The sequence below is a fragment of the Camarhynchus parvulus genome, chromosome 11 (assembly GCF_901933205.1).
Source record: "Camarhynchus parvulus chromosome 11, STF_HiC, whole genome shotgun sequence".
NCBI classification, from domain to species: Eukaryota; Metazoa; Chordata; class Aves; order Passeriformes; family Thraupidae; genus Camarhynchus; species Camarhynchus parvulus.
In genome coordinates, this window is record NC_044581.1 from 10,873,727 (window position 1) to 10,895,203 (window position 21,477).

General features: G+C 43.0%; 1 protein-coding gene across 2 annotated transcripts; it reads right to left on the bottom strand.

Annotated features, from left to right (window-relative positions):
- Positions 1-1,678: 1,678 nt before the first annotated feature.
- RBL2 (RB transcriptional corepressor like 2) lies at positions 1,679-21,265 on the bottom strand. 2 transcript variants are annotated; one of them, XM_030956111.1, is made up of 22 exons: positions 21,081-21,265; positions 19,632-19,762; positions 18,268-18,468; positions 17,492-17,556; positions 14,051-14,179; positions 13,228-13,388; positions 13,057-13,121; positions 12,224-12,410; positions 11,359-11,525; positions 10,750-10,859; positions 9,765-9,868; positions 9,251-9,388; positions 8,878-9,042; positions 8,234-8,345; positions 7,384-7,656; positions 6,785-7,056; positions 6,044-6,220; positions 5,802-5,873; positions 5,300-5,414; positions 4,127-4,329; positions 3,745-3,783; positions 1,679-3,353 (listed from the first exon to the last, which is right to left on the bottom strand). In XM_030956111.1, the coding sequence occupies exons 1-22, from the start codon at positions 21,147-21,149 to the stop codon at positions 3,183-3,185; spliced, it is 3,126 nt and encodes a 1,041-aa protein (XP_030811971.1). In that variant the 5' UTR covers positions 21,150-21,265; the 3' UTR covers positions 1,679-3,182. The 2 variants fall into 2 exon arrangements, with proteins under 2 accessions (XP_030811971.1, XP_030811970.1); XM_030956110.1 differs by having other exon boundaries at positions 3,745-3,909; positions 21,081-21,149.
- Between the last annotated feature and the right edge of the window lie 212 nt (positions 21,266-21,477).

The following is a 21,477-nucleotide window of genomic DNA, read 5'->3' on the forward strand; positions in this document are numbered from 1 at the left end:
GTGTTGCCACTGAAAAGCTTCAGATTTATCATGGGCAAGGTTTTAGTTCAGGGACTCTGGTGTGATCAGACGATGGGGCTGGCCTTGTGCTGAGCACATGAACTGCTTGGGCAGGGGCAGGCCTGGAGCTAAACCAGGCTGTGACCATTCCTCTTTATTCAGGTTTATGATTGCTCAGAAGGCTCTGTTGTAAATCACTGACTTGCACATTTCCTAATGTGCACTTAGGCGCACACTTAGGCGAAGGACTGGCACAGAAATCCCTTCTAATCTTGGGCAGCTCTTTGGGCTCAGCTGCAGGGCAGCCCCAGGTGCCAGAGCTGCTGCTGGCCAGGAAACACCACAGCTGGCAAGTGCCCAGGAGCAGTGACAGGGTAATGCTGGGAAGGTGATGCTTAGTGGAGTAAGTTTTGTTTCTCTCAGCTGTCACAGACCCTGCAAGGCTGGTCACTAGGTTCAATTACTCCAAGTCAAATCCAGCTAATAGCAGTTTGTTGAGAGTAATTTTATTAGAGAATGTAGAATTTTGTTTGGCTTAGAATGAATAATCTGATTTTTTTTTTAATTTGACTGGGAAAGGGGAGACAATGCTGTGTTCTTTTGTAATCAGATTTGTGTATTAAAAGAAGCTGTTCCAGGAGCAAGCTAGGTGAATGAGTGCAGAAACAGTGCCATGAAATCAAATCCTTTTCTCCTGGATTGTGATGTTTTTCTTAGAACAGGTACATAACTTGATGAAAGAGTAAGGTCTGGCCAATACTTTGATAAGGAGATGTTGCTGAATATCATCTTTGAAACTCTGAACTCTCTAAAAAACATTTCCAAGGGATCCATGACTTACACCAGTGGATTTTGCTGCTGAGGTTGCAGTTGGATTCCAACCAAACTGTTCTAAGTCATGAAAGAAATTATTTGAAAAAACTTCAGATTTATCTTTTTTAATATAAATTTTGAGCTCTTTTTTTTCCTTTGGAACACCTTTGTTGAAGTTTTTTGGGGTTTTTTTTTGTAGCATTTTCTTCAAAGTAGAAACTGCAAGTTCTATCTTTTATTAGTTACAGCTGAGGGTAACTTAACAACTTGTTTTCAGAAAGGGACAGGAACAGCAGCTGATGAAATAGTCTCAGGCCCGCTAGGTAAAAAGGCAGGGGGACAACCAGTGCCATCTGTAGCTGTACAAATACAGCACCAGCCAGTGGTGGTCAGAGCTGTTCTTAACAGCTAAGAATGTTTAGAAATTCCCCTCAGTGGGAATTTGAGTACCCAGCACACAGGAAATAATTCTGCTGTCACTGGCTCTGTGAGATCTTGTGTGAAAAGCTCCTGCAGGGAGGGCAGATTGTTCTGGAGCCCTCCAGTGCTGTGCAGTAAGGCAGCCACCCTCCTCCTCCTCCTCCTCTTCCTCCTCCTGCTCTGCCAAGGGAGCAGCAGCTGGAGCTTGGCATTCCCTGGCCCTGCTGGCACTCCCAGGCCCTGCCTGGTGCCTTCTGATGGAGCAGCAGCAGGGGACACTCATGGAACAACCAGAGTGACTAAACCAGGGCAGGAGTAAATCCTTTCCCTTGTGGTGTGACTAAGCTGTGATCATTAAACCTTTAACTGCAGTGAAGGACTGAAGGCCTTGCTGCAGACTTTCTAGCTTTGCACATACAATGCTTTTCACACACAAACAGGAAACTGAGAGTCTATAAAGTCTTTATTGAAAAATACAATTGCAATATTTTCATACAAAGTGAAGTTAATGGAACATAGTAACAACAAGAATTGTCTGACACTTCCATAAATATTTTTACAGAAACATCTACACAACTTCTGGACTTCAGCTTTTGTTATGCAGGTAAGAAGAACATGCTTTTATTTTACTTTAGCTGAATTTGAGTGGAGCTAAATCTTACATTTTCCTATTCTTCAGATGGGCAGGAATGACTGAAAACAGGGCTTTTAGCTTTTGCTTCCTCAGAAAGCCTTCTAGAACCTGAGTGTGCCACATTTTACATGAAGAACACCCCCTCCCCAGCAGAGGACTGGCATCCTGTACTGTGGGAGAGGGTTGATGCTTTCCTAACAAGTTTGGTATTTTGGACCTATTTTAAATGAAAACAAGTGCTAAGTTTATGTGCAGCACCTGCTGATTGTGGTAGGAGGGGAGGGATTTCGCCCAGGCAGCCTGGTTTAGGCCTTTTACAAAAACCAAAACCACAAAACCAAAGTGCCAAGCCCTGTCCTTTAAACACCAACATATCTAAGTGTATGTTTTAGGAGATGGGCACCACCTTCCTGCTGCTAAATGAGCAAGGGCTTCTGACTATCCAGAAAAGCAACAAGCATATAAAATTCCTTGAAAAAAGCACACATCCCTGGCTTCCTGCATTCATTGCTGCATATACACTGAGTTACAATGAATTCTTAATGCCATTTGCTGACAAGAGGAGCAATGGGATGTCAGATTGAAATAAATACAAAAGTCAAATTGTTTCAGTACAGAAAGACAGCTGAAGTCGGCCTTTGCAAAAAATATTCACATTTAGAAAGTGCCATTGCAAATATACAGCAAAATTCCTCTGCTTTAAACATGATGCTTCACAGCCCCATCCCTAGTGTCACCTTGGGAACATGAGTTCACTTTCAAACATTGCACAGCTCAAACCAATCAACACAATCACCTCCCTTGGTACAGCAAAGGGCCACACATTAAAGCTCAACACTGTGCTGCTTCTCAAAGGTACATGGAACATCCTGAATCTGGACAGAGTCTATGCATCCAGCTTCCTGCAGGGCTCAAAACGTGCCCCTTGTCCCTTTGCAAGAAGAACTGGACTGTGTGAGAATGTTACTCCTAAGCTGTTAGTTTGTTGAGGGGGTTAGTGAGGAACCCTGACACTGTGGGTGCCCTGGTGCAGGGCTCCATGCTGAGGCACCTGGACCTGTCTGGCGCCAGGTGACAAGGGTGAAGCACTGACTAGAGCAAAGCAAAGCTGTAAATACCTGCTGCAAGGTCCACAGCTGGGTTAGGGATTGTTCTCCAGGCAAGGCTGGGGAGGGGTCACTTCTCTTGTGAAGAGCTTAAGCAGGGCCTGGGGTTGTGCTGCAGGTCTGAGGTGGAGCCTGCCTGTCCCCAGAGCTGGCCCCCCTCCTGCCCTGGCCCAGGCTCACACAGTCAGGGAGGAAGGAGCTGTGCAGGCTCAGTGGGACCCTCGGTCATTTGCTACGTCCTGGAGTCGTCTCAACAGAGCCGTGTGATTCTCCTGGCAGATCCTCTTGGCTGGGGCTTCAGTTCCATCCTCCAAGAGGATGCCTCTCTTCTTTGTGGGTGTTTCTCCAGTTCTAACCATGCTGTTGATTTCCTTTAGCCTCTGCAGGGAGGAGGGGGGCAAAAGAAGGATTAGCTCTTACTATTTTGTGACTGCCCCAATGTGATGTTAGACACAGTGCAGTAGGACTGGACAGGCTCTTTTGTAGAAATCTGTACTGTACCAAGGTATTGTCTTCATCACTGTACTGGTCTTTCCCTTACCAGAGTGAATCTTAAACTCTAGTTTGTAACTGCATGCAGAGCTCAAAGGCCCATCCAGCCCCTACAGCTGTGGCAGCTGCACTGGCAATGTGATGAGCATTAGGTGATGATGTGTGTGTTGGACAAGGTAAACAAAACTTTGTGTCACAGAGTCTGCTCTAATTTCACTACCATAAGCAACAAGCAGAGTTAAGGATTGAAAAAATCAAATTGAAACCCTTTAGTCTCACCTTCGAGGGGCTGCTGCTGAAGTAGTAGAATATTTTCTCCTGGGGAGAGAGGGCAGACTCGTTTCTGTGTGGTGAGATGTACAGGGGGTGGTGCTGGGAGAGCTGCACTCTGCGGGGGGAGCCGAGGCGCACGAACGGGTACGGCGAGAGCGGGGGGGAGTCTGTCTGCTCGGAGAGAACAGAGACACAGCAGCTGCAGCCTGAGCTCAGGGCTCACTGCAGCACGGCTTTTCCACACAGGTGGTACCATACAGTAGATAACAAATGCAAGTTTTGTCGTGTTATTAGGCCAGATGAGTATTTTTTTAATGTAAGGAAATTTCACTGCGTGGTCAGAAGATAAAGCTCTGTTTGTTAAGAAAAAGCACAGAATGTGACTTACTGCATTTGAAGTGTACTTGAGGGCAAAGTCCTTGATCTGCTCGATGTAGACGTTGTTGTAGAACTGGATGAGGTCCCCACGCTCCTCCTCCTCGGTGTCGCTGTTGGGGCCCGAGAGGCGCGTGGGGGTCGGGGGCGCGCTGGAGGGCTGGGGCACGGGCAGGGTGCTGCTGGAGCGCATCACCGGGCTGGAGTCACGGCTGCCTGCGGGCACAGCCACGGCTCAGGGCTCAGGGCTCGGGCACACGGCCAGCCCTGCAGGCACACAGCCAGGCACCTCGGCAAACAGGGACCGGGAACTGCTGCCACCAGCACGCTGCCTGGTTTGATCCCTGAGCTGTCTGTTTTGATCCCTGAGCGTTGTCCCTTACACAAAAACTTTGTTGATTTCTAACTTCTTACTGCATAAACTGGAAGGGATTTGCTGTAGGAGCTGAACTGCATGATGATATAAAAAGAGCTGAAACTCCATTTTTCAGCATTTGTGTTATACTTTTAGCAGGAGCTCTTTCTTGTTCCTGCCTGGCTCCATTTCAAGTAAAGAATGGTAGTCTTTTTCTATCAGTAGGAGAAATATTTGGCTTGGCCGTACTTCCTGCTAAGTTGATGTGGGAAGTTGCAAAATATACGTATTTTTTTCCTTCCCTCCCTGCCACTCCCTCTGACAGAAAACATTAATACCTACTGCTTATACTATCATCTATTAAATACCTTGAAAACTGCTGGCAGGAATACACAGCATCACCTCTTCGGTTTCCTTTATAAAAGTTAATTCAAGGAAAATGTGTCAGTTCACATATCAAGGGAAGAATCCCCAGAGCTGTCAGCTACACTGAAATCAATGCTGTGGGTGGTGTTCCTATTTCTGCAGACAGACAGCACTACAAAAGAAACTGCTGCAGCTCTCTGGTTGTGATAAGAGTAGCTGTGAACCTGGGCTAGCCCAGATTTCCTCATTCTGCAAAGACTCCGAAGTTCTTTGATATGTGAGCTGAACTCAGAGCTCAGGCCAGCACAGCGAATTCCCAAGGTAAGTGCATGTGGGGAGGGATTTGAAACTGTCGGAGTGGGTGCAATAAAAACCTGGAGTTAGAGCAACTCTTAAATGTTATCAATCTATTCTTAATTGTGTCTAAGTTTACCGAAGGAGGAACTGGCATTTGGAATCACTCACTTCTTTCCTTGTTCCTGTCTTTGCTCCTGTCTGTGGGTGAGTTCTGCTGGCTGCTGCTGTCACTGCTGCCCGAGCGGCGGCGGCGGCGGCCCTTGATGAGGACGCTGCGATAGACCTGCAGGGACAGGGAGCAGCGTGAGCAGGGCACGGTGCAGCAGCCACCGACACAGGGAACAGCTGCCTGCATGACATGTCTGCTGCCAGAAGTTCACTGTGGTATCAACTGCTTCTTGCAGGGCAGAATACAGCATCCTAAGAGAAGTAATAGCCCATGGGCACTGCCTCCTTCAGTTTTAAGAAGATTTTCTATTTTAGGTACAGTTTAGTATGAAAAGCTTTCAGTAGTGCAGGATTTTGGATATGACCACTATCTTTTGAGAATGGTTCATAGACTGCATCCCCTTAATACTAAATACTGCTTTACCAAGTGATCTGTTCCTAAAATAGAATGAAGGCATTTAATAAACCAGATCCCACAAGGTTAAATAGTGACTGTGCTCACGTGGCTCTTGGCTTGTGGCTGTGTCCGGTAGCAGCGCATGATGTTCTGGAATGATCTGTCTTCATTAGTGACCTAAGGGGATGCACAGTAAAGGGTCAGTTTTTCTGCAGGCTATTGGGTTGTTTGTTTGGCTTGGGGCGGTTGTGTGTGTTTGTTAGTTTGGGGGTTTCTGAGGAAGTAGTATTGGGAATATTAAGTATTAAAGGAGATTCTTGTCTGCTTTTTCTTTGCTCCCACTTTACCTTAGTCATGACATAAATGGCACACATCAGCAGCTGATCCAGGTGTCTGTCCATCATGATTTCAGGGCAGTGCACCAAGGAGTACTCAAAGCATGTCCAGATCTTCTTGCGCAGCTCATCAGACACGTCCAGTTTGGCACAGAGGTCCCTCAGACGAACACTGGCCAAGTGATACACCTGTGACATGGGACACTGTGCTCAGGGCCACAGCAAAGCTGCTCTTCTCACCCAGCAAGAGTAGCTCAGCTTGCACACCTGTAGAGCTTGTGCAAATGCTAAGCCAAGAGAAGAACAACTAAATTCAAATTTAACTGTTTTGCTTATAAGGCACAGACATTCTCAGTATTGGTGTCAGTGCTAAGAAAACATTTGTTTGAAATTCCAAGCTGTTCTGAGCACAGAAAGGGCACTGCATTGCTACAGCAACCCCTGTATTGAATAAACCAGAAAGTCTCAAAAGTTAATACCTTTCTTTGGAAGAGCTTTCAAGAAAAGGGACACTTTTAAGAACCTGCTGGCCAAGTACAGATCTATTTCCATGTCGTGATATGCCAGCACACTCCTTTGCTACTGAGAAGTGGCCTGCAGGAGAAAACTACTTTTCTGGTGTGTATGAATAATTAAGGTATAAATTAAATGTAATATGCCCTCATTATTACAACCAGTAAGTATGTATTTTTAAAATTACTGCAAGTTTACCAGAATAAGAACTAAGCAAAGCAAACTTAGATCAAAAAGTACCTTTCTGAAGAAGAGTGCAAGTGAGCCCATCTTGCGAGGCCTGGTGGCTGTGGCACTGAGGTGCTGAGCCTGTCTCTGCTCTCCAGGGGAGATCTGCTGCACTGTTAGCTGGCCTGGCAGCTGCAGTGCTGCCCCAGCCATCTGAGGGTTCAGGGTGCCAGCCAGAGTCTGGGCACTCAGAGGCTGCATGGGCCCAGACACAGCCTGGGGCTGGGCACCTACATTTACTTGGACTGGGAAGAAAGTTATTCCTCCATTTTCATTGGCAATACCTGTAATGTAACAAAAAGAGCCTGAAATAAGAGCAAGCTGTGGGGGGGTTGAGTTTTTAAAAATAATTCAGTACTTCTTTTATTAGCTAGACATTTTTTTACACTACTTTTATTACTAGACATTTAGTATATTATACATGAAATTGTTTAATCAAAATACTTTCCACATCATACTTTCATACTTTCTCATCTCATTAAACTTCATCATGAGATGAGAAGATAATGAAGTTGAAGTAAGGTTTCCATACTTATGCAGTTCTCCCTGGCTGTGCTCTAATCCCCTGATGGGAACATGCCTGGATGGCTGAGCAGCAGCGTTTCCCTCACCTTGCACAGGGATTGTCACCGTCTGCCCGTTGTTGGCTGTCACGGTGGCCGTTGCCACTGTCACCAGGGTCTGGCCAGGCACGGGGGTCACGGACACAGCCTCAGGGCTCATGTTCTGCACTGGCACCGTGCTCACCACGGGCTGTGGGGGCACCCTGACGGCCGTGCCACCCTCGGGGGCACCGTCATTGTCAGCGAACAGGCGCCGCCGCGTGGGGTTGGCTGTGGGAGAGCTGTACCTGTCATACAGGCTGGCTGGAGGGGAGGAGAGGCCTGGGGAGGAAAAACACACACACAGATATCTATCTAACTCTTGCTTTATAATCCTTTGTTTTACAAGGTGGTGGAAATCTAATGCAAACCAAAATATGTCATACAAAGCTCTTCAGGAAAAATATGTTAAAAATACAGATGGCTTTCAGAGATTACTTAATTTTCAAAAATGCTGTATTTCATATTTTTCTAAGTTCATACATTTTATTTTATTTTTCCTAGTGGAAAATGTTTGAGATGTCACATAATATGTAGTGGGGTTTCTTTTCTAGTATAACAAAAAAGCAAACCAATTAGAGTGGAAGCTCTGTGTGTGTGCATGTATAAATATGGTTTAACACACACACACACATGCTGTTCATATCCATCACCTGAGAACACCCTATCAAAGCAGTACTGGTCACACTGATATGATCAAGCCATCAGTCTTACACCTCTGATGCAACTCTATGATCTGCAATACCCTTTATCAATGTGTTTGCAGCTAACCGTACAGTGGCATTAAAGCAGTTTCCTCCCTTACATAATTCAGTCCAAGTAAGCAATGCACAGCACGTTCTGCTTTAGAAAATCTCACCTTTTCCCAGCCCTCCGCTTTCAGCACGAACCTCGTTTATTCGCCGTGGTGTCAATGGTGAGCCCACAACACTGCTCCCAGCAGATCTCTCAAAGTACTGAGGTGGCATTACCTAAAATATTTACCCTTTTGTTAGAGTGTCTGTATCACACATTAACTACATAGCTAAGTTTTAAAAGCTACTGCACTACATATTTTAAAGAGCAAGACTTTGTGGAAAAATAACAAGTGACAAACCTACCCTAACCCAACAAAGTAGTGATGGTGCTGCTCTGCAAGCTACATGCTGTAATAGTCTTTCTGTGGCTACTGTGTGTACTTTTTACCATATTTCTTGTCTAAAAATCTTTCCAAGAGTTACTGGTCCAAACCTTCGCTGCTTGGCCATTCTGTTCACTGTTCTGCTACACCAGTAACATACTGGATGAGAATCATCTCTGCTGCCTGTCTCTGTTGCAGATGTCTCCACAGAGATGGCCCTGACCAGGCCAGAGCACGCTGCACTTGCTGCTTTGCCTGCACTGATGGGCTGGGATGATGGAACTGCTACTGGGACATGTAAGGCCTCTCTTCAGGGCACAAAGTCCTCTCTCTGCCATCCTGCCTGATTATGAAAGCTATGTAACACAGAAAGATGTGCTCACCTCTTCACAAGTAGGAACTTTGTTTTCATTCTCTCTGATCCTGTCCCACAGTACAGATCCCTGTTTCCATGCCATACTCTCCAGGATCTGCTCTTCAACGTGGTTCAGGTGTTTCACCACTTCCCGACAAAGGCCATCCTCTGCTCTAATGAAAACCTCAATTACCTGTGCAGTGGATAATTAGGATCAACATAATGTACTTGTTTCATACATTTGTTCCTAAACAAAGCTCTAATTCCAACACTTGATTTTCAAGGAAGAAGAGACTATTAGAAACATGAAGGCTGCATTACTATGACTCAATCCTAGGTTGTCATACAGGTCAATGAGCACTCATGACTTTGTAAGCATTTCTAGCTATCAAACACATTACCTTGTAAAAATGATAAACTGGAATGTCAAATATTTCAGTGACGAATGGGAAGTTTCCAGGTGGGTTGTATGTAAAGGTAATGATCTCCAGGCAACATGCCAGCAGAGACCTGTGAAACACATCTTGCTCCAGTATTGCCTGCAAGAGTTGCAAATTTTAAAACTTATTTTACAGTGTAACTATAGAACAATAAAACACTTTTTACTGTCTCAACAGCAAGATTCTCAAGCTTATAAAAAGTGAAGCTATTTTTTAAGGGACAGAACTGAGTTCAAAATGAACCATCTTTAAAATGGCTCATTAAAAATTAAAGAGCCATTAAAAAATTTCATCTATCTTTGTGTTTTCAAACACAATTTCATGAACCTTTTTTCTTCCATTCAGGTGTACTTACAGGGGTCTTCTCAGAGATTTACCCTCATTTAAAATAGCTGACAATTCTGCTCTACATCTGTGTTCTTTTTTTGCAGGTCCAACTTTAAAAGTGAGGAACCCTTTGATTAGTTTTCCTTACAGATAAGTCAGTGTCTCCCAGTCTCTTCCTCTCTTGCTCAATGACTGACTCCAAGACCTTGTAGTACAGCATCTCAGCAAGACGAAAATGCTTACTAGCAACATCTGCAGGAAGTTTAAATAGAAGCAATATTGTCAAATGCAAGAAAAAAGTATTATATTCTTCATCTTCAGATACAGAAATGCAGCAGTAGCTTGTGTGGATTTCTGTGCTGCTGTGGATACAATGCTTTCAGGACTAAACCAGTACATTTCAAGTTAATGTAGGAATCCTTCTCCTACACTGCACTGACTTGTGAGTGCAGAGCAGAGTAAGGTGCTACTGAGCCCAGATTTTGGGTATCAGTATTACATCAACATGTATAAGAATAATCCTTAATGTTGCTATAACAAACACAACGCAAATTCAGAAAATGCATCTGTATGGATCCACCTTGCACTGTGCAACAAAAAGCAGTGAAGCAACTAAGCTGACAAGAACAAAGGAAGGTCTTATTAAGAAACAAGGTCAAGAGCATCTTCCTTATATTCAATCCATCTTCAGGCACTTTAGCTATCAAGACAACTTTGCAAATCATGTTTTGGTGTTTATACTGGCAGGATTTTAATACCTGTACTAATCCATCCTCATATGTAAGCCAAAGCTGCCGTTGGGTTTTTAAAGACTACAGTTACTCAGATTTTCCTTACCAGCACAGAAATCTATGCCACCACTAATAATCTTATACTTGAGAGAAGAAGTGGTACACTTGAAAGTCCTTTTCATTTCACTTTTCTAGTGCTGAAAGTATGATCAAATTCCAAGGATTCAAGCTAAGGCTGATTATAAAATTTTACACAGCATTGAAATTTGCTATGTCTGAAGAACACAGGAAAAGGCAAGAGAAGTAAAAAAGACACTTGTGCTAAAGCATAACCTGTATGTAAAACTTCATTACAAGAGATGGATGTGTATGCATTTTATGGGTAAGTAAAATATTTCCCACCTTTGGAAAAATTACTGAATTCTCCTTCAGACTGAGCGCTCTGACAGTACACATCATGCATTTCTTTAACTCTGTTTGCAATGGATTGAGAAGGATCTCTGGAGCATGACCTGAAAATAAAAACTAAACATTTTCAATATCCTATTCCTACTAAGACCAAAACCACCCTATTTTTTTATATGTTGAAAGCATAAAAAATGGAAATATATTGCACAGCAATACAAAGAGACCCAAATGTATCTAAGTGCAAAACAGTTTATCCACATGGAGAATAAAGTTTGGTTTGCATCTCCTACAGTATGGAGTGATTTCCTAGGTAGTGCCATTTGTTAAGCAGGAAGAAAAGTCTTGAAAATTTTAATACTGGCAGCTTGTGGTTAGAGAATCCCAGATCTGCCAGGTTTTAAATGGTGGATGTTCATCAATCTCTGAGGACAGATGAGTCTAAATAAAGAGAACAGTTCTTCAAAATGTAAATGTCTTTCTGGATTCCATTTTACTCCAGTAGTAATGGACTGGCTCACCTTTTAATTTACATTGTTCAGCATTAATGTTTGCTATTAAAACCAGAACAGAAAATAGAATTATTTGGCTAAACACCAAATTTACCTGAGTATTTGCTCCAGATTTTCACTGGGGGCATTTTTCAGCCCTGCCAGCATCGTGTGCAGGCGGCTCAGGCTGTAGGTTGCTATGGAAACAGGTGTCACGTACGGGTTGCTCTCTTTAATATACTTGCGGCCAGTAAGGGGGGTTGTGATCCTCAGTGATTTGGACTGAAATAAAAAAATAACCACATATACATATGGACTCTGTTGTGAACTTTGATAAAGGTCATAACCTAGAAACATCAATCTGCAGAATTCTTACTCTGTGTTATGGAAAAAAATGGCTCCTAATCAAACAGCCTAAACCAGACCATGACTCAGGTAAATGCAATGAAGAATTTGTCTGTGGTGCTCAGATGTTTGTATCAAACAGCTGTGTATAAACAGAGAGGATGTGATCTATGCTGAAATGCAGATGCTGGAATTGAGTGTAAAACAATTAGACCAATCTCAAAAATCCCCCCTAAATCCCAGTATCTCTTCCTAGTCCAAGTAACAAAGGTAGCTGCTCATAGCAGAAGCGTACTGAGCCAGGGTTTCCTTTCAGCAAGTTTAACCTTTAACATGAGAAGTCCTTCTGATCAGCATTTTAGTTTATTTGCATCAGATCAAGCCATCACATTAAAATAATGTAACATCAAGGATATCCCTTCAATCAGAACACAGCAAAATCAGTGCACCTTCTAATTACCTACCCACACAGTAACTTCTTTTAACAAATACACTACCTTCTTCACCATGAAGTCCAGCACCCAATACTTCACCCATTTTCTCCCCACACTCTGAGGTGTGTTTTAATTCTGTCTCCACAGGCAGCCAGGGAGGGTGGCATATAAAAACAGCAACACAGACCATGCCATACTCACCCTGTCAAAATGCTGCTGCAAATTATGCTTCACTTGTACCCTCTCAGCTGTTTCCAGTCCTGAAGGTGTGTTCAAGCACCTTGTGAGAGTTCCAATCTCTTCATCCGCATCCTCGCCAAGGAATATTCTCTCATCGAGGTTTCCCACTGACAGAACATACTCCTCATAGGCCTTGTTGATGGCTTTGCTACAGCAGAAAGGAAAGGCAGACAAACCCCCTTTATTTAGACTGCTTTGTTCATCTGCTCACACACTGAACACAGCTCTGGCCTGGGGGAAGTCTACTTCAAATTTCTTTTGACCCTCACTGAAGCTCCTTTAAGATCTACAGTACCTTATACATGACAGTGTATGTATCTGATGCCCTGCCATTTATCCAGCTGCAGGAAGAACACACTAAAACACTGAGAACTCCTGTTTCCTGGAAACTCATCAAAATTTACACAGCATCATATCATCACCTACACTGAACAATTTTTATATCATTAAAACAAAGTCCTACACATAAACATTTCTAAATGCCATCAAACCCACTTTTTTCCCTCCCACTTCCTACTCAATGTGCCACAGCTTTTTCACAATAACTCTTAGTTACATACAAACAAAAAATCCAGGAAAGAGAAATAACAATAAAGAAGAATAAAGGCAGCCATCAGGTAACACCATCCTGAAGCACTGCTCCTCTTCCAAGCACTGCCAGAACAGGAAGGCAGTGCTGGATGGCCATGCTGAACACAAGGCATGGCTGGTCCCAGAGCTCAGCTCAGGGAACAGCTGGGCCACAGAGGGGCACTCCTGCAAGCCAAACCACAGACAGGGACTCAGGGACTCACACGCTGTCTCCAAAGTTCCCAGGATCCAGAAATCCCGTCAGGTTTTCATCTTTTCCTTTCAAAAGCTGTAAGACAGTTAAGGACAAAGGATGGGCATTTCATTTCTTATCAAGGTTTTGAAGGTAACAAGTAAGGAGAGATTTTTCTACATTACAAAATTTACTGACCAACCTTTTTGTCAAAAAGCTTCCGGATATATGGCTTCCAAAAATGTTCCTTTATACCTTTTGCTTCTAAAACTAATCCATAATGTAAAGAACACAGTTTTTCAATGATGCAGGGAGGGTCAGATGATACTTTATAATCCTTACTATGGAAGTCTTCAGGTAGACCTACAATTCAGAACATTGTATGATTTAATTTTGCAAGTCCATATCCTGCCTTCTTATTAAACTTAAATTCTTCAATGCTGTGTAGTCAAGGTAGTATGAAATTAAAACAGCAAACTAATTAGTTCTCTTGAACTACACAATGCCTACTGACTGGGTAATGTTATCAAAGAAATTTTGAGTTAGAGATTTAAAAAGATTAGTTACTGAGTGATAAAAATTACATATATCAATTCTAATAAGAAAAAAACCCAAACACCGGTAAACTACAATATTTATTTGAGATAATGGTCCCAGGTCACATCCAAAGTACTACACTTGGCCAATCCTGTACAGTACTGAAAATGAAGTGCAAGCCTGGGAAGAGTTACAGCAGAAATTCAAAGGCAACTTCTCACCACTCATTTGAATTTGTGGTTATCAAGTCAACCTACACTTCCATTTTCTTCAGAAAGAGAACAGCAGCAATCCAATGATGGATTATTACTCTGAAACATCCTTCAAGGGTATTTCCACAGCACATCAAATTCTTGACCTGATGTATTATTCACAAAATTCACTAGTCTGTTATTACATACTACATTAACAGGAATGGAACTGTGTAGCCAGATACAGAAAATATTAGTTCTCATGTATTTCAAATCACCTTCTTTTTTTCAACATACCCTTAAAATTAGGATTCAAGAGTTCTTTACGGTTAGGACACTGCAGAGCATTTCCATACACAAGATCCAAAGCACATAACAAGAGATGGTAGGAATTGACCAAGTCATCACTGATCATAGGAAAATTTCCTGCAATATTAGAAAGACATAAAATTAGCAAGGATTTAAGAATTTTTTAACCAAGAGACTGTTGATGTTTGTATTACAATCAATAATGGAATCTTGGAAACATAGTGTTTGGTGACTGTAAGTACCTGGATAGCAACACAGGCAGTAAAGCAGACTCACAATAACATATAACAACTGTAAAAGTAAAAAAGTTTTCCAGTAACAACAGTTGTGAAGGAACCCAAATATATTGTGTTGAAATCAAACCTTACCAAAATGTTGCTAAATAAGCTGTTGCTGCTCCCTCATTCACAGTAACCTCATTAAGCAGTGCATAAATCACTTGAAGCAGCACAAACTGTATAATCCAAGCTGCCCCAAGGAAGAAAACTGTGCTTCTGTAACTCAGGCAGCACCAGCCCCACTGCCTGGCACAGCCACGTCCTTCACTGGATCCCCACTGCACCTGCCCCAAGCAAATTCTGCTCTGAAGGCCAAGGAGGGGTAGAATGGGTTCTGAAAATCAACTCTTCCCCTTTTCCCCAGCTTCACATTGCTGCAAACAGCTGCAAATAACTTCAACTTTGGCAAGGCTGGATCCAGGTTTTAGATGGCCTAGAAACTGCCTCCTCCTTCAGCCCCTGCCCCTCACTTCTAGAACAAACCTGAACCTAAAGTCAGATTTTTTTTTTTTTAACAATCTGGTTTTTTGCAAAACAATTTGCTGGGAGCATACTCATTATAAACAGTAATAAATATAACTTCATTTCTCTTGAATATATAACTTCATTTAATAAATAAATTAATATATAACATAATAATTATAACTTCATTTAGCTTTACAGAAGAGCTAAAATGGTGCCTATCTCTGGACCTGGTTTATGAAGTATTTTTTATCTCTCATTTTCCTGCAGAAAAGAGTCCTTGTAACCTCTTCACTCTTTTAACACCTTTCACAAAGATTATAATCAGAGTGTATGTGACTTTTTACTGAACTCATTTATGATGTTCCTCTAGAGGAGTAGCCATAGCTATATAAGTTTCGTAAAATAAATTATACAATTAATCAATAACATAAATCACAATTCACTTTTTATGCACAGCATGATGTTTCTATTACTCCTTAAATACTAATGACCACTCTTTCCACCCTCCCTTTTTTTCTCAGGAAGCTCCAAATCACTTGGCTGAGCCTACTATTAAGAACAGGTTTAAAATCTTGAAGAAATCTATCATATAATAATAAACTCACTTAGAACACATTGAAATGCATATATGATTAGAGAATTTTTCTCAATTATGCTGTTATTTTTTTACAGTAACATACCAGCTTGTTCAAATTTATGTTATTTTCTGTTTCCATGTTTGTTAGAAGAAAAAGTATTTAAATGCAGATAATTTGAACTATTTAAAATAATGAAACCTAGATTAAATTTTAATTAACTTTACCCACTTATCAGTTATTTCTAAGTCATTAATGGTTCACAGCAAAGCAATGAAAATCCTAAATACTATTAGCAAACCTTTAATCAATAAAATTCTCAAAGTAACTGTCATAGCACAGGATCAATTCCACAACCATGACAACTTACTGTCAGCACAAAAATGAATATAATTTCACAGTACTAGTAGTTACATAGTAATTTCTTGCTGCTGACATTTCAAACAAGGCTCCCTTTCACAACTTTGTACCAAATAATAAAAAACCAGAGATTTTCTTCCCCCATCAATTTTATAGAAAGAAATGAAAGAGTTTGAAGAGCAGTTCTTACAAACAGTTTGCTGAAGTGCAGTCCCAGTGAACAAGGGGCTCCCTCAGTGTGCAGTGCATGAACTGAAGGCAATGGGCTGCAGGAGCAGACAAGCCTGGGCCTGCCACTGCTGTGTGGTTGCTGTGATAAGGATTTACTGCCCACCCCCAAACCACACAGCACAAAACCTCACACCAACACCCAATGCCATAATAGTCAACACTTTTACAAACAAATAGTTTCCATTTTTAAAGTGCTGCCACACTTTAATAATCATTTAGTAACTTTACAGCTTCTATGCACTGCAATTTTTCCTTTTCCTTGTAGAATTCACTTGGATGTGTTATCAACATGGTATTCTCCACAGGGTTAGTTACCATATCTGACATGTAGTCAATGGATGATGCAGTTACTCAAACATATCAGTCACTAACTCAGCAACAGGAAGAACCATAAAGTCCCTCTGCACCTTGTCAACCATCCAATCTTCCACAGAAGTGCAGACTTTACAGAAGGGAAAAGAAAAACCTGTGATTTTCCAGACTGACCTACTTACAGCTGCCTACCTGTGCTAAGGAAGTGCAGTCCTGACTGACTGGAAATAAGTACAGCACTAACTCTGCTGGGATCAGTGTTGAAATCATGCTGTGTTTCAGGCTAAAAGCACCACACTTGTTTAGGAAAGACTTCTCTTGCTCAATAAGGTGGAATTTGCAGCCTTACAAAAAGGCATCTTCCTCACAGGATGGAGTGCTCAGAGGAGCACTTGTGCCCCAGCACACCCTGCCTGAATTTTGCAGGGATGTGTTGCTGAGGGTCCAGCTCTGCTGCCAGGAACCCTCTGCAGTGTGGCACAGGGTTGAAAGAAAGGCTTTGTAAACAAAGTTCTGTGCTGAACAAAATTAGTGCCAGGCCATTCAATATTGCCACAGCCTACTCTGTCCTAGCCTCAAAATCACCAGTTAAGGAAATCATACTACACTATAGGAATCTTAACACTGATTCACTTTTAAATTTCAGAAAACACATCCCACCACACACTCCCAAACAAAAAAAACATTCCTTTTATCCCTTGCCTAGAAGAAATAAAAATATTGGTTTTCCTCTGATAGATATTATATTATGAAAAAAAATCAAGTTACTGGACATTATCAGTGGATCTGATCTACAATGATGCTCTTTCCATGTGGAATATCAATCTTGTCTTTACTTTCCCCAAAGCACTACCTTACTTACACATCACTCACACTGAACCCTCACCAAAGCAGGACCTGAAACAAGGCCTAGGGATGTGGAAACTCTTTAAGACACAGATTTGATGAGGAAAGATTTTAGACTATACATGCTGTGACTGCACAACTGAAACCTAAAATGAGGATTTAATCCTGTTCCTTCCTTTTTCTCTCAACAGTCACTATCAAGAAACACATCTGAAATTCTCTACTGCTCTTATAAGCTTTAAGGCTGCTCTTACAATAAAGATTATATGTACACTGCACCTATTGGGTGTTTTAAGGACTGATATAAAATAATGACTAATAAAACTATGTCTGATGCATTTAATCCCTTTCAGATCCCTTACCTTTTGCATGAACAAACAGGACCCAACAAAACTGGAAAACTTCGGTCACAGTACATGGTTGTCGTCTTTTGGAGGAAAATACAGCAAGAAGAGAAGGAGCTCAATGAATCAGAACTGATAAAACATCATACAAGAGTCACTGATCCAAAGAGAAAAGTAAGCTTTACAACAGTGTGGCAAAAATCTTACGCCCTTCCCACAAATCCCTGACTAAAGGAAATACAGAAAGATGCACAAAACCTAAAAGAGGTTTAGTGCAGGCACAACTGGAACCTCTGTTTCAGCCTGCAAATTCAATTCCACAGCACTCCAAATACAAACAGTAACAAAGAAACAAAGCTTCTACTATAAAGTAAAATACCCACAAGATCTGCAGCTATGAAGAAATCCATGGGAGTTACTGGGCAGTGAAACAGATTGAGCAGTACTATGAGTTAATAAAGCCATGCAGATCATAAAAGGATCAGATTCTTCCTGTCTTTCCCATCTTTACAACACTAGTGCTTCCCTTGCCTACAGGCTGATTGAAATCTCTCCCCTCTCCCCCATCCCCCAAATCATCAGAAACTCAGCAGCTTTGGGATTTCCTGCCCCTGTCAGATCTGAAACTGAAAATGAGATTAAACATTTACTTCAAGCAAGAACAAACCAACTCTGATATTATAAACAACAACTATGAAAACACAGTCAAAATACAACTAAAATAACCAAGCAACTTGATTATATTTTCACTAAAGTAATGCTCTACAATCAGTCTGGAAATAACAGAAACCTACCTCTGTTTCCTTCCTCTCTGCTGACGAGGTTGATCTTCTTGAGGATACCTGAAAATGTCCTGAAAAATGGGCTCATACTTCTTAAAAATGACTGCAGAAACGGTGAAGTTCCTCTCCAGTCTCTCAGTTCTCTCTCTGAACTGGGATGGAAGATTTGCCATGTCTTCCCATTTCTTCATCTTGTTAAAAAACTCAATCAAGCTGCAAATACAGAACGGGTTAGATCAGACTGGTCGTTTGTTTCTCCTTCAGAAATAGACTCTACATTTTCAACAAAAGTGGAATTTCTACTGCCCAAACTACTGATGAAATGGTGGCACTGCAAACATGACAATGAACCCAGAGCCAGTCCTTCTCATGGTTGAGCTCAGACAGCTCAGAAATATTTTTAGATCCTGGGCTGATAACCACATTAACTATGTACTCACAGGTCTGGCATCCTCTCACAAAGACAAAATCAACTCCAACAGTTAGATTAATCTGAAATCAGACTGATCTCATTTTTCTGAATAATTTATTAATTTAAATAAAACAACCTGTAAGATATACAATGCTAAGAATATTCTATAAAGTATGAAAAACCTCTTATGTTTTAGTAAATTGCACTTTGCAAATTTGGCTTTAATTCCTTTTCTACTTCTTTATGTACACCTTCTTTTTCAGTGTTATTAGTCTTGATAGCCCAGATCACAGAACCAATTTATCAACACTTAATACCCTGAATTTCTAATTTGGAAAGCAAAAGGAACACTTTTGCAGTAATTCTTCAACAGCAGAGGAAATGGGATAAGAAGTCATTCATTCTTTATTTTGTGACAGTCTATGGAATTTTTAGAACACAATGAGATTGTGAATAAATAAATTCAATTATTTCAGAAGCTTTTCTTTATTACTTTATGGACATAGACATTTGACACAAATTTGCTCATCAGATTCAGATCTCATTTAGTGACTTTAGCAAAACCATGTGAAAAGTGAAGTTTGCTTACGCGAAAATGGAGATAAATCTTGTGAACATTTTCACAGTGAACTACAAATGTTTTCTCATGTGAGAACTTCATAGTTTGCACACTCCCAAAATTGACTGTGCTTCAGTGACTGGCTTCTTTCTCCTTTGAGTGAAGGAAGTCAATCTCTTATTTTGAAAACCAGTGCTTTTATGAGCATAGTACTGAGCCAAAGGAGTTGCCCTACTTCTGTGGCAGTGAGCTATAACACAAACATTCTGGGGATATAAAGTCTATCTTCAAAAGCAGGAAACAAGAAAGACATTTAGCTTTTATTCTCCATTTCCAATTTCACAAGGTGACAAGCACTCTTTGAGATTTTTTAATTATCTAAAAATCAGCAAGAATAAAAGTTACCTTTGGTCTGAACAGCGCAGGATTCTAGTTAAGGATACATAATTTCCTTCGGCTGTTCCTCTGCTCACAGTTGGAATCGCTTTCCTGCAAGCCACGTACAAGGCACAAGCCAGCCAATGCATGTCATTTCCCTGTGAATCAAAACATCAGGCATCCAAAAAAACTGCACTGAAAACAAAAACATGCTTGTCAGCTAGCCCAACATCGGGGAAAAGCACTGTGTCCTGAACAGATGAAGTTCAACCAGTGAGAAAGTTGATTCCCTGTTTCAAACTTCTGTAGTGCTTTGGGTTTTTAACTGCAACAAAACAGATGCTAAATAGACACTATACACTGAACTGCATCAAAACTAAACTTACTAGTGCCCATTATAAATTTCACATTTGACTCAAAGTGTGAGATATATTTTGAGTATATGAAAATATATTTTTAGTGTTGTTCTACAGCATTTTGTACTGCTCGAATTTAAAAGAAAAAGGAAACAAAAAAAAAGGCTACACTTCTTGCAATCAAAACATCAAAACACTTCTGCCCTGAATGGACAGCAGGAAAAGAAAAACATCGCTTCCATTTTGCTCTGTATTACACAGCAAAACAATTATTCAGTCTGGCACCTAAAGACAGAAATTAATTCTCATGAGCACTTGAAATTTTATTGTCCGTCTTTGATCAAAGAGTAACACCTCAGTGGAAAATAGGACGGGTAAAACAAGGGGCCAGACTGAATCCGATGCTGCGGTTTTGTCGGGGTCCGTGCTGCCACGGGCAGGGCTCGCTCCGAGCATCGCCGCCCGTCCGCGATGTGACAGCGGCACTGCTCGAGCGGCTCCTCCTTCCCGCGGGGCGGCCCCGGCCCCGCAGCACCGAGCCCGGCCCCGCAGCCCTGTCCCGAGAGCCGCCCGGTCACCGGCGGGCAGCGCTGGGGGCCCCGGGAGCTGCCGGGGCTTATCACAAGGGCCACCTTTGCCGTAGAAAGGCACCGATAAAAGGCGCTTCCGAAGCTCCCGGGCGCGTCACCGCGTGTTCCTGTTTTCAAGAACGACGCGACAACCCTTTACCTTCTATCCTTTACCTTTTACCTTCACCTTTTACCCTTCACCCCCAGCCCGGGCCGTGCCAAGCCCCCAGAACACAGCTCACAAATGCGATCACACCTGCGCGGGGCATCTCCGCGGGCCCCGCGCGGCTGCGGAGCGGAGCTGGCCGAGGCCACCGCGCCGCTCCTCGGCCGAACTGGGGGAGCCGAAGCACCACAGCGACGGGGGCTCTTCCATTTTTAACACCTTTCCGCCGCTACGACTCCCAATTGCGATGGTTATTCCCGGCCGCCCGGGCGGTGCGGGCGAGAGGCCGCCGCGCCTCCACCGCCGTCCCTTCCCTCCGCACTTCACCCGCGCGTCCCGCCGCGCTCCCCCCGGGCCGGCTGCGGCCCCGTCACCCCCCCCTCACCTCCAGGGTGTAGTTGCGCCTCATGCTCTGGTAGCTCAGCCAGGCCTCGGCGCGGGCGCGCTCGTCCATGTTGAGGCTCCTGCATAGCTCCTCGTAGCGCTGCCGGGTCTCGCCGTCCTCGCCCGGCGGGGACGGGGCGGCGGCGGCGCCCCCCGCGGGACCCGGCTCGGCCCCGGCCGCATCCTCGCCCGCCATGCCGCGCCCCGCCGCTGGGGGCAGCGCCGCGCTCCGCGCACCGCGCCTGCGCCGCCGCCCCGCGCGTTCGAATCCAAACACCGAGGGACGGGCCCCGCCCCGCCGCGCGCCGCGCCCGCTCATTGGCCCGCGACGCGACAGCCCGCGCGCAGGCGCACGGCGCGCGCTCCTACCACGCACCGCGAGACGCGCGCGCGGCACG

Excerpts from the sequence above, each read along its gene's own strand:
- RBL2 (XM_030956110.1), bottom strand. The coding sequence starts at position 21,149 with ATGGACGAGCGCGCCCGCGCCGAGGCCTGGCTGAGCTACCAGAGCATG. Across the intron at positions 13,389-14,050 it reads CTTGAATCCTAATTTTAAGG|GTCTACCTGAAGACTTCCAT; the intron begins GTATGTTGAAAA and ends TCTGAATTGTAG. Across the intron at positions 6,221-6,784 it reads TTGCACTCTTCTTCAGAAAG|GTGTATCACTTGGCCAGTGT; the intron begins GTACTTTTTGAT and ends CCCATGTCACAG.